The sequence below is a fragment of the Apium graveolens genome, chromosome 4 (assembly GCF_009905375.1).
Source record: "Apium graveolens cultivar Ventura chromosome 4, ASM990537v1, whole genome shotgun sequence".
Taxonomy (NCBI): Eukaryota; Viridiplantae; Streptophyta; class Magnoliopsida; order Apiales; family Apiaceae; genus Apium; species Apium graveolens.
This window is the reverse complement of record NC_133650.1, coordinates 209,390,981-209,404,579: the sequence shown is the minus strand read 5'-3', so window position 1 is coordinate 209,404,579 and position 13,599 is coordinate 209,390,981. Positions and strand designations below refer to the sequence as shown.

General features: G+C 39.4%; 1 protein-coding gene and 1 non-coding gene across 2 annotated transcripts; one reads left to right on the top strand and one right to left on the bottom strand.

The window, feature by feature from the left end:
* Positions 1–7,071: 7,071 nt before the first annotated feature.
* On the bottom strand, positions 7,072–7,178 carry LOC141722495 (small nucleolar RNA R71). The gene has a single exon (XR_012575513.1). It is a non-coding gene; the product is annotated as a small nucleolar RNA R71 (small nucleolar RNA).
* A 2,881-nt stretch (positions 7,179–10,059) lies between these two features.
* Positions 10,060–11,005, top strand: LOC141719338 (uncharacterized). The gene is made up of 2 exons (XM_074521710.1): positions 10,060–10,452; positions 10,553–11,005. Exons 1-2 carry the CDS (start codon positions 10,060–10,062, stop codon positions 11,003–11,005), a joined length of 846 nt encoding a protein of 281 aa, XP_074377811.1.
* Positions 11,006–13,599: the final 2,594 nt, after the last annotated feature.

Sequence of the window (13,599 nt, the reverse complement as noted above, 5' to 3'; positions counted from 1 at the left end):
TCAAAAAAATGAAAAAAACTTAGGTCTGTCTACAGAAGCCTGGTGCGCCCGCGCTGTCCCAACGTGCAGCCGCGCCATTTAAAAAGAAATATCGCGCGCCCGCGCTGTTCCGGCGCGCGCCCGCGCTGGTTTGGCAGAAGTAGCGCGCGCCCGCGCCGTCCCAGCGCGTGCCCGTGACGTGTCCCGACTTTGAAAAAAAATAAAAGGCAGTTAAGGGGGGAGACGGGAATTTTGTCCCAAAATCAATTCCCAGCCGAATTTTACTCTCCCATATCCCATAATTTCCTCTCTAAATCAAACCCATTATTCCCATAATCAAATCCCACTTATATTCCATATCTAATTCTCTTTTCACCACCTATATATACATACACCCCATACACAAACTTCTTCACTAATTCACAAACTCTCAAACACAAATTCTCTATCAAACAGAACTCTTATTCTCTCTAATCAATTTCCATGGCACCCAAGAGACAAAGAACTCAAGTTGATATCAGCGCCACCGATTCGTCAACTTCGAGTTGTGTAAGGCCCAGGTTTTCTAGTCCCGGGGCTGAGGAGGAGTACATGAGGCTTCTCGCGAAACCTATTTCTAAGGAGAGAGGTTTCTTGCCATCTGGAAATGATGGTAAGCTTTTGGAGATGATCTTGGAGATGGGCTAGGTTCCTTTTTGCGAGGCACCAGCTGTCGTGCCTATGAGTGTGGTTCGTGAGTTCTATGCGAATTCCATGGCCGAGAATAATGGTTTCACTGTGGTGCGAGGGAGGACGGTGGAGTATAGTGCAAAGACTATCAGGACTGTGATTGAGCAGCCTGCGAGGAAGGTGGGGCAAGATACCTGGAATCTAAGACTCCAGAGGACTTTGATCTGGATCTTATTGTTGCTACTCTGTGCCGGCCCGACACACATTGTGTTGTGCATATGTTGTGTACTTGATGATTACATAAACAAAACACCTAAGTAGATTTTACTTAGTGAAATAATGTAGCACTCGACGGATAAGAATTATAGTCCCGACGGATAACTCATTATAGTCCCGACGGATGATGACCTATTATCCATCGAGTGAGTAGCTTATGTAATAATGAGTCTGTAGCACATTTCTGCATACACCTTTGTATAGATTCTGTAGTAGCATATAAGTCATGTTGACTTTAACTAGATATGCAGAATAGGCTGATTAATTGTACATAGATGATGTCTTGTAATTCTGCATAAATGAATTAAAGTCAAGTGCCAAAATAGCTACCGACGGATGATTAACAAAGCCATCGACGGATGATCAAATAGCTATCAATGGATGTTTAATATAGCAGTCGATGAATGATCAATGAAGCCATCAACGGATGATCATAAAGTCGATGGATGATCATGTACTCAACGGATAAAGAATTCAAATATCAGTTGACAGTGACAACTGGTCACATGCGTCGAAGTGTATGCAAATGGAATGAGGAAGCCTATTAACTGGGTAATAGAGAACAAAATAACAAAGCATTAGACCTGATACTTTTTATAATGATCCTGTCTTTTGACTTTGTAATCTTGGTAATATATAAACCAAGAAGTAGCAAATAGAAACTAAGATCTGAGATACAAAAAGTGAGAAACATTTGTATGCATAATTATTAGCATTTCTCTATATTCTCAGTAGTTCATATTTGTAAGCAGCTGTGAGCATTTTTGCACACAGAGTTCTCTCGATATAATATATATCTCTGGTGGAATTATTTAAATCCACCAAAAAGTTTTTAAAGACTCTTGTTTTTAATTACTTGTGTTTTGATTCACTTAAGTTTTTATTCTACATTGTGCTAATCAATACACTTTATTTATATTCGAGTTTGAACATTTTTATTTTAAGAAAAAGGTTCAAGAATTCCATTCAACCCCCCTTCTGTAATTCTTATTATATTGTTAAAGGACTAACATATTGAAAGATCAAGAGGGGCACAGTCGCCGAGTATTCTACGTTCCCGGCATCCGGCATGAACAGGTTTGCCCGTGCATGGAACGCTTTTATATGTGCTAATATCATTCCATCTTCGCATGTGCATGAGGTTACAGTGGAGCATGCATGTCTGCTATGGGGCATTCTGCAGGTTGATTATGTAGATTTGTGGATGGTGATATACCGGGGGATTCTGAGGTTTTTGATGGGGAGCACTACGGGCTCTATTCCGTATGCGTCAGTGGTGACAAAGCTGTGTGTGGTAGTTGGTGTGCATTGTCCTGCACATGAGCAGTTGCAGATTCTGAGTGCTCCGATTGATAGCACTACTTTGGCTACGATGCAGGAATGGGATGGAGGTAAGCTCTATCTGAAGGGGTTTGTGTATTCTTTTGACCACCTACTTGGTGGGAGGCCAGCTATTGGTCAAGCGAGCAGGACTACATGGAGATCTCAGTTAGGAGATGAAGGAGGACCATCGCAGCAGCGGCAGGAGGCGGCAGGAGCGGACATGAGAGCTGGTTTGAGTTCAACACAGTATAGGCGTCTTGCGAGGAGGATGGATGCGATGCATGACATCCATAGTCGTTTTGCACACTATCTCACCCAGGCACTTGGGACTGCATTTAGAGCCACCGGAGTTGACATTCAGTGGCCAGTATTTGGTGAGAACTCTGTGTATCCACCTCCTGACACACCTGACACTCCACCCCTTGAGGGTGAGGATTCTGATTCAGAGTAGGTATGCCTGATTCCTTACTATTACCTTCACTGAGGACAGTGAATATTTTAAGTTTGGGGGTAGTAGTTGAAGGAATATGTTTGTGTGAGTCTCATATAGTTTACATGTTCATGATAGTTTAGTTCATATAGTTTGCATGTTTTGCCATGTAGTTTTTTTATTTTGGTAATTTTATGATATTTTGTTCATGTACTTTCATGCATTTGCATTACAACATGATCCCTTAGATAATTTTACGATTGATTTACGATATTGATGCTAGTGTAGTGATATCGTATTTAGTGATGTTGAGTCTTATTGGATTGATTTGCATGCTAGAGACACTTATATTTCACTAAGTCTTATAGGTTGCTAGAGTGCTAGATCATGATCATGATTTATTTGATTTGTCGAGGTTTAATCGCATGTTTATATTTAGAATTTAGGGTATTCTCTTAATAATAAAAGACATGGATATTTTAAAATTGGATAAATTGGATTTCATTGCTAGTTGTGTGGCTAGGTGTCAAATGGCTAGTATCCAGCTCATATTTTTATGAGTAGTCTAGGGTTGAATGAGATGGAGCAAAACACACTCATTCAGAAATTGTGAAAAGAAGAAAAAATGAAAAGAAAAAGCAAAAAAAAGAATAAGTGTTATGTATAATTGATCACGAGTGGGCTCTTTAGTACTCGAGTTATTAAGTTCTTAGGGGACTTTGTGCCTAGTGACCTAAGGCTTTTATGGTCTGGGATCCGCTAACCTAACGCTCGCTACATGGGTGCTATTGTATAAGTCTTTTGTGGACCTCACTCATTGCACGATCAAATAAGCATACTTGTGTTGTTTTGTTGAGAATAAAAGCATGAATCCGTATAAAACTCCAATATAAGAATTGAAGTGTTATAAGTTATTTTGAGTCTAGCTTTTTATTTTATTTATAACCTTGCGATTGCCTTGATGAGTAGTGAGTTATGATTATTGATCTAGTTGCAAAAGTATATCTGTAAGCATCTTCACACACGCACGTCTCTATTTTATAAGTTGATTTTTATGATTTGGTTGATCTTCATGCGAATAACTGCATGTGTTGATATGTTGCTTATTGGTTGGTTGAGTTATTTTACTGGGGATCGTTGCATTCATATAGTTGCATTCATTCATTTTTGTTTCTCGTTCTTTGAGTCTGTTTATGCTTCAGGACAAGCATCGATTCAAGTTTGGAGGTATGTTGAGTGGCATTTATGACACTTTATTATGCTCTAATAAGCTTTGAATTGGTGTATTTGTACTCAAGTTGTTATGTGTTTTAATGTGTTTTCTAATGTTTTTGCATTTCAGGCACTATTCAGGTAATCAGATAAATTAGCATTATTTTGGTGCTAATTTGGTGTCCAGGTGTTGTTGGAATAAAAGTTCGTAGAAATCCGGTTCGAAGCAGCAAGATTTAAGAAAAAATCTGAGTTTTTCCCAAAAGGATGGCGCGCCCGCGCTGTGATAACCCGCGGCCGCGCCAGGGTTCCAAAAATACAGCGCGGCCGCGCCGAGGCCGAATTTCAGAATCCTATTTCTACTACAATTCTAAAAGGGAAGGCTTCCAGATTGTTGAGAGCTGCTATATATATTCATATTAGGTCGTTTTTAATAGATAACAAGTTAGAGACGGACCAGAGCGCAAGGAGAAGACGGCAAGAGACCTTTAGCACAATTCAACAAAAGCGAAGATGATCTAGTTTATTCTTGTGAATCTTTGTTTTGAGTTGTAATTTGGATGCTTGTTTCTTATTTTGTTGAACCGATACTCTTGTTTGTACTTGGTTTTATTTATTCGTATAAAGATTACGAGTGTTATATCATGTTTTCATCGGAACCCACGTTGATGATGAGTCCGATTATGGGTTAATCGTTATCGTGGGGTTCTAGCGGAATATTTTATGGATTTCTTTAGTTTATTTGATGCCTTAGTATGTGGTGATTGTATGATATCCTAGTATTGGTTGTGCGTATTCGTCTTATGAGCATCGCGAACTTAAAAGATAGTGTGTTAATTCTTAATGAAGCGAAAGTGAATTTAAGGATTTAGAACTTGCCATGCTAGCATAGGTTCATGTATGTGTCATGCATGATTCGTAGGTAATTTTAACCATCTTACTTTTCCTATGTAATCAAGAAAGATAACTTGTGCTTAAATCGTTATGTTGTCAAATTCTATAGACATATAGAGTCTCAATATAATTGGTTCCTATTCAGCTTCTGTCTCTTTTGTGGATGTCTGGTAGAATGGTACTCGTGCAACGAAAGTTGGCGTTAATCAGTTTCGTGTCTTCTGATTAGTGTCATCATCATTACATGCTAAGGTTAAGAATAATAAGGCTATTGAATGAAGTATTTAATGAAGTTAGAATCCCATATTTGTCATATATATAAACTCAGTCAATCTTATTCTCGTAGTTATAATTTTTAGCGTAATTCTTAGTTATACACAATCTCACTTTGTTATTCGTCTTATCATTGGATAATAACCATACATTGTTGCTTAGGTGCATAAATTAGATAGTTAACCAATACAGTCTCTGTGAGAACGAACTAGAAAAGATTCTATACTACTTGCGAACTCGTATACTTGCGTGTATTATTAGCGCATGTTTAGCGACTAACACCCGCGCCTGCGCCTGTTCAAGCACGCATGCGCCATCCAAATTCTGCAGAATCGTGATTTGATTATAATTTGGTTATTGCGAGAGTCCAGGTCAACCAGGGCTATATATATAAAGAAAATAAGACGTTTTTAAGAACAAAAAAGCCATGGAGAACCTAAAGAAGACCTAAAGCACACAAGACGGCTAAGGAGAAAAAGATTTAGTTCACACTTTTGTGTTTTTCGATTTAGGCGATACTTTTGGATGCTTGTTTTTTATTTGTTCTAAACCTTAGTACTTTTATATTATCTTGTAGTATTCTGAACTTATTTATTATTATGTTTTCATTGGAACCCATGGTGACGATGTGTTCGATCATGAACTAATCATTGTCATGAGGTTCTAGCGAATTTATTTATGGATTTTAATAGTTGATTGTTCTAAATCGTTAGTGTGTTGTGATTTATGATTTCCTAGTATGGTTGTACTTTTTCTTCTTAGATGCGTAGCTAACATCTAAGTCGTTTGTTAATCTTTATTGAAGCGAAAGTGGATGTAGAGGTTTAGAACTTGGCATGCTAGAATAGGTTTATGTATGTCGTCATGCATAATTCGTAGTGTAATTTTAACCATCTTCGCTGCCCTATGTAATCTCAATAGATAACTTGCTCATTAAACCGTTATGTTTTCAAATCTTATAGACATATAGGGTCTAAGCATAATTGGTGTATGCTCAACTTCTATCTTATTTGTGGATGTTTAGTAGTAGGGTATACGTATATCGAAAGATAGCGTATACTAATTTCATGTTATTTGATTAGTTGTCATCACCATCACATGCTAAGACTAAAGGCATGAACTCTGAATGAAGTATTTAATGAAGTTAAAATCCCATGTTTTATCTCATTTAAGTAAATCTGTTTTATTCTCTTAGTTAATGCATGCTAGTATAATCACTTTAATTAGTAAAATCCCATATTTTATCTCATGTAAGTGCATATTTTGTTTAAATCAGTCTATGTGGGAACGAACTTAACTTAATCTTATAATACTTGTTATGGCGTACGCTTGCGTGGTTTTGTGCGAAAAAGTTTTTGGCGCCGCTGTCGGGGATCGGTGTTAAATTCAGTTTATGTGCTTGTCATCAGTGGTTGTTAAAGTTCACTGACTCGGATTATTTTCTTACAAGGTTTACTTTGTTCATGTGTTTCAGGTACTCTAGAGAGTGTGCATGCGAACACATTCTCAATCTCGTAAGGAAATACTAGACGAAGTTGAAGAAGAGGAAAAAGAAGTTTTTGAAAAAGTTGAAAAAGTTGAAAAAGTTGAAGAAGAAGTTTTTGTTACAGTGGGGGAACCAATAGCAGAAACGAAAGCGTTGAAGGATTATTCTCAATCAAAAATCAATGACATTCATTCTAGCATTGTCAGACCATCTATTGCTGCTAATATCTTTGAAATCAAGCCTGGCACAATTCAGATGGTACAGAATTGAGTCTAGTTTGGGGGTGCTCCAATGAAAGATCCCAATATGGAAGATCCCAATATGCACATTACGGATTTTATCGAGATCTGCGACACCTTCAAATTCAACAATGTTTCTTAAGATGCTGTGAAACTGAGACTTTTTCCATTTTCTTCGAGGGATAAAGCTAAGAGCTCATTGCACTCTCTACTAGTTGGTTCTATTGTTACTTGGGAGGATCTTGCTCATAAATTTTTTTAATAAATTCTTCCATATGGCAAAGACAGTTGCAATCAGGAATTCTCTTAATCAATTTGTGCAACAATCAGGTGAATCTCTATGTGAATCCTGGGAGCACTACAAGGAGATGCTTAGGAAGTGTCCTCATCATGGAATTCCTGATTGGATAGTGATAAATTGCTTTTATATTGGTTTGGGAACACAGTCAATACCTATGCTCGATGCAGCATCAGGTAGAGCTTTATGGGCTAAGAGCTATGAGGAAGCTTCTGAGCTAATTGAGATGATGGCCGCTAATGAATATCAAAATCCAACTCAGAGACTACCACAAAGCAAGGTAGCAGGAATTCTGGAGGTGGATACAGCTACGGCTATCACTGCTCAGCTCAAAGCGTTGACTACGAAGGCCAATTCTCTGACCAACTATGGTGTTCATCAGATAACTAGTGTTTGTAAGCTTTGTGCAGGTTCGCATGCGACGGAGCAATGTGCTATATCTAGTGAATCACCTCAGTTTTTGAGCAACTTTCAGAGGTCGCAGCAACCAGTTCCTTCCACTTATCATCCTAACAACCGCAACCATCCTAACTTCAGTGGGAGCAATAATCAGGGTGGTATGCAACAGCCTTACCAGCAGTTTGGAAACAATCTTTTCAATCCTCCTGGTTTTCAGCAACAGTTTGCACCAAGGCAATAATTTCAGCCACAAGGAATGCAACAACAATCTCATGGAGATGCAGGTCTATCTTCGAATGAAAAATCTGAATTGGAGGAGTTGAGGTTGATGTGCAAAAGCCAAGCAGTTTCAATCAAAACTCTGGAGAATCAAATAGCACAAATTGCCAAAGCCTTATTGAACCGACCATAAGGAACTCTTCCTAGTGATACAGAAGCTAATCTAGGCAATAGGGAAGTCAAGGAAAAGTTGAAGGTAATCACCTTGAGGTCTGGAAAGGTCGCTAGCCCTAAAAATCATCAAAATGAAGAATCTGAAAAATTTCTCCAAAAGGTGAATGCGCCCGTGCCCATATTAAGCGCGCCCGCGCCCTTCCCAGCTTCAGAAAATGCAATTCTTGAGGAAACGACTGATCAGAAGGGGGTCGAAACAGGAACGAAGAAGACCTCTACTGAAAGCACTACTCTTGAGCAAAATACAGGAGATAAACAAGTCTATCCTCCTCCTCCATATACTAAAAGACTTCAGAAGCATAAATTCAATAAATAATTTACCAAGTTTCTGGAGGTTTTCAAGAAATTGCATATTAACATACCTTTTACGGAAGCTCTAGAATAAATGCCGAGCTATGCTAAGTTCATGAAGGGTATTATTTCTCGGAAGCTTAAGAAGATTCCCATTATCTTAGGGAGACCATTCTTAGCTATTGGCTAAACTCTGATCGATGTGTAGAAGGGTGAGCTTACAATGAGGGTTCAGGATCAGGACGTAACCTTTAATGTCTTCAATGTAATGAAATTTTCTAATGATGAAGAAGAGTACTTTAAAGTAGATATGGTCGACTCTGTAGTGAATTCGGAGCTTGATCAATTGCTAAGGACTGACACCTTAGAGAGAGCCTTAACAGGGGAATCTGATAGTGAAGATGAAGAAGGGGAGAGCAACTGCAGTATTTGAATGCATCTCTGTGGAAAAGGAGATTGGACTTGCCATTCGAGTCTCTTGGATTATCAGAGCTTAAAAATTCTCAGGAGCGTCTTAAACCATTTTTTAAGGAAGCTCCCATACTTGAACTAAAACCACTTCCTGATTACTTGAGGTATGCATTTTTAGGTGATGCATCTACTTTTCCTGTTATTATCACATCTGAGCTTTCAGGTAGTGATGAAGACAAGCTCTTGAGAACTTTGAGAGGGTTTACATCAGCAATCGGATGGACTATAGCAGATATCAATGGAATCAGCCCTTCTTATTGCATGCATAAAATTCTTCTTGAGGAAGGAAGTAAACCAATCATTGAACAGGGTATCATTCTTGGGCACAAGGTATCTAGAAAAGGTCTTGAAGTGGATAAGGCCAAGGTGGGGGATATTGAAAATCTTTCTCCACCAATCTCAGTTAAAGGAATCCGTAGTTTTCTTGGTCATGCGGGTTTTTATCATTTAATTCATCAATGACTTCTCCAAAATCTTTTGTGCAATCTATTGGAGAAGGATGTTCCCTTCAAATTTCGAGACTTTGAAAAAGAGTTTGACTACAACACTTGTTATTACTACACCTGATTGGAATGAGCCCTTCGAGATGATGTGTGATGCTAGTGATTTTGCAGTTGGAACTGTTCTTGGCCAGAGAAAGAAGAACATTTTTCATGTTGTTTACTATGCTAATAAAACCCTTAATGGTGCTCAGCTGAATTACACTACTACAGAGAAGGAGCTTTCGGTAATTGTCTACGGTTTCGAGAGATTTTGATCTTATTTGCTTGGGACAAAAGTGACGGTTTATACTGATCATGCTGCTATTCGAGATCTGGTCTCGAAGAAAGATTCAAAACCTCGATTGATTCGATGGATTTTGTTGTTACAGGAATTCGAGCTGGAAATCAAAGACAAGAAAGGTACAGAAAATCAAATAGCAGACCGTCTCTCACATTTGGAAGATCAAGGCAAAGCTTCGTAGGATAAGACGTTGATCAATGAATCTTTTCCAGATGAGCAACTATTTGGGGTGCAATAAGAAGAACCATAGTTTGCAGATATTGTGAACTATCTTGTGAGTAATGTTATTCCCCCAGAACTCTCTTATGCCCAAAGGAAGAAGTTTCTACATGAGGTGAAGTGGTATTGATGGGATGATCCATTCTTGTTTAGATAGGGGGCAGATCAGATTATCAGGAGGTGAATTCCGTATAGTGAGACGAAGGGTATCTTGTGAGACTGTCATTCTACTGTATATGGTGGCCATTATGGTGGAGACAAGACAGCTGCTTGTATCCTTCAAGCGGGATTTTTCTGGCCTACTTTGTTTAAAGATCCTCATCAGTTCGTGTTGAGATGTGATCGGTGCCAATGAGTTGGAAATATGTCCAAGAGAGATGAGATGCCTCTCAATGTGCTTCTCGAAGTTAAGATTTTTGATGTTTGGGGAATCGACTTTATGGGGCCATTTGTCTCGTCATGCAATAATCAATATATTCTTTTGGCGGTGGATTATATGTCTAAATGGGTTGAGGTTAAAGCTTTTCCAACCAACGATGTTAAGGTGGTGATCAATTTTCTTCATAAGCAGATATTCATACGTTTCGGTACTCCAAGGGTCATAATCAGTGATGAGGGATCGCATTTTTGCAATCATAAATTTACTGCATTAATGGAAAGATATCATGTGAATCATCGTGTGGCCACAGCTTATCATCCTCAAACTAATGGGCAAGTTGAAGTCTCTAATCGAGAGATCAAGCGAATCTTGGAGAAGGTTGTCATTCCGTCAAGGAAAGATTGGTCTTTGAATCTAGATGAAGCTGTTTGGGCCTACAAAAAGCATTCAAGACTCCTCTAGCATGTCTCCTTTCCAGTTGGTATATGGTAAGGCGTGTCATTTGCCTGTGAAGCTAGAACATAAAGCATGTCAGGCTTTGAAGAAACTGAATCTTGACATGGAAGCTGCTGGAGAAAAGAGAATGCTCCAACTTAATAAACTCGAGGAATTTCATCTACGGGCTTATGAAAATAACAAGTTATACAAGGAGAAGGTCAAGAGATGGCATGATAGGAGGTTAGTGCACAAGACATTTATGCCTGGTCAGCAAGTTCTTTTGTTCAACTCTTATCTCCGACTTTTTTTAGGAAAGCTTAAGTCACGGTGGCCAGGTTCGTTCATTGTCAAAACTGTGTCTCCACATGGAGCTGTGGAAATTTTTTATAAGCATCTGGACCAAGCGTTCAAAGTAAATGGTCAGAGGTTAAAGCATTATTATAGAGATATGGCGAACCGTGAGGTGGTGAGCGTCGTTCTTGCGACAACTTGATTTCAAAATTTCAAGTCAACCTAAAGATGTAAAACAAGCGCTTCGTGGGAGGCAACCCCTGCTTTTGTTATATTTTTGCTGAAGAAAAAAATCAAAAAAATCAAAAAACTGAAATTTTTTCCAGAAGTGCGGCGCACCCACGCTCTACACAGCGCGCCCGTGCGAGATCCCTGGAAAAGAAAAAAAAAGAGTGAAAAAAATAGAAAATCAGATTAACCCAAGCTCAAACCCGAATTCTACCCTATTTCTACACCCTAAACAACTCCCTACCCCTCTTATCTATATCCTATATATATACATCTATATATATATATACAAACACATCTCCTATACCCACAAACCTTAGCCTTTCATACATACAATACTTACACCCAAATCGCTATCACTTGTGATTATGGCACCCAAAAGAGCACGAACCACGGGGAGTAGTAGCACCCATCCCTCGTCTATCGAGGATTCTAGTGTGGGTGGCACGAAAAACAGATTTACTTCAACGGAGGCTCAGGCGGAGTTCAATAGGTTGATGTCTAAGCCGATTGCAAGTTCTATTATTCAACTCTCGTCTTCGACTTTTTTGAAGAAAGCTCAAGTCACGATGGCCAGGTCCGTTCATTGTCAAAATTGTGTCTCCACATGGAGTTGTGGAAATTTTTGATAAACATCCGGACCAAGCGTTCAAAGTAAATGGTCAGAGGTTGAAGCATTATTATGGAGATATGGCGAATCGTGAGGTGGTGAGCGTCGTTCTTGCGACAACTTGATTTCGAAATTTCACGTCAAGCTAAAGACGTAAAATAAGCACTTCGTGGGAGGCAACCCATGCATTTGTTGTATTTTTGCTGAAGAAAAAAAAATAAAAAAATCAAAAAACTGAAATTTTTTCTAGAAGTGCGGCGCGCCCATGCTCTACACAGCGCGCCCGCGCGAGATCCCTGGAAAAGAAAAAAAAGTGAAAAAAATAGAAAATTAGACTAACCCAAGCCCAAACCCGATTTTTACCCTATTTCTACACCCTAAACAACTCCCCACCCCTTTTATCTCTATCATATATATACATCTATATATATACAAACACATCTCCTATACCCACAAACCCTAGCCTCTCCTACATACAATACTTACACCCAAATCGTTATCACTTGTGATTATGGCACCCAAAAGAGCATGAACCACGGGGAGTAGTAGCACCCATCCCTCGTCTATCGAGGATTCTAGTGTGGGTAGCATGAAGAACAGATTTACTTCAACGGAGGCTCAGGCGGAGTTCAATAGGTTGATTTCTAAGCTGATTGCTAAGGAGAGGGGACTTTTACCCACGGCTAATGATGGGAAGCTGTTGGAGATGATTGTTGAGAAGGGTTGACTGACTTTCTATGAGACACCCATTGCGGTTCCGATGAGCATTATGCAGGAATTTTATACAAATGCTAAGGAGGACAAGAATGGGTATTCTGTTGCTCATTGGTTGACTGTTGATTATCATCCAGCTACTATTCTTTGGGTTATAAATCAACCCACGAGGCCTAAGACTGCTGATGATTGGGTGCAGAAGACTAGGGAGGATTTGGACTTGGGTTATATTTTGGCAGAGTTGTGTGTTTCAGGCACGGAGTAGAAGTACAAAGCAGGCACCACTGAGCCGCTTACTTTTCCTGCTTCTTGTATGAACAGGTATGCTAGGGCTTGGAACCTGTTTGTGCTAATATCATGCCATCTTCACATTCACACGAGGTTTTTGTGGATCAGGCTATTCTGTTGTGGGGGATTTTGAATAAGAATATGTTGATCTCGGCTATGTGATTCATCAGAGTATGCTACATTTTCTGCGAGGGGGAACTACGGGGTCGATTCCTCATGCCTCCATTGTTACAAAGTTGTGTACTTCGGTTGGTGTTAGGTGGCCCGAGCATGAGCAGCTGTAGATACCGAGTGCTCTCATTGATAGCTCGACGATTTCGGTGATGCAGGAGTGGTATAGCGATACAGCCCATGAGAATGGATTGGGTTATACATATGATCATCTACCGGGTGGCCAGCCAGCTGACCAGATATATGCAGGGGGTTCTTCTCAGGCACAACAGGCAGCTACTAGATTCTCTCATGCAGCCGCTAGATCTTCTCGTGCACAGTAGATAATGGATAGGACCGGAATTTGAGATGCTCAGTACAAGAGATTGACTAGGCGTATGGATGCCATGCATGGCATTTATAGACATTTTGCTTAGGATTTGACACAGGCTTTGAGTATTTCTTTTAGAGCCACTAGTGTCGAGGTTGATTGGCCTGTATTTAGAGCGAGCACTGTTTACCCACCACTTGATTCTCCACCCGAGGAAGGTGATCCCACCGACGACTAGGTATGACTTGTATCCTTATTATTACCTTCAATGAGAACCTTGAATATTTTAAGTTTGGGGTGATAATGTAAGGATTAGTTGTGTGTCGTGTTCATATAGATTCATATTGCATGTTTAGTTATAGTTCATTCATTATTTTTGCGTGATTGTTCATATAGGTCAAATTTGTTTACATATTTGTTCATATTATTATATGAGTCCATGTAGTTACATTTGCATGCATATAATATGATCCTG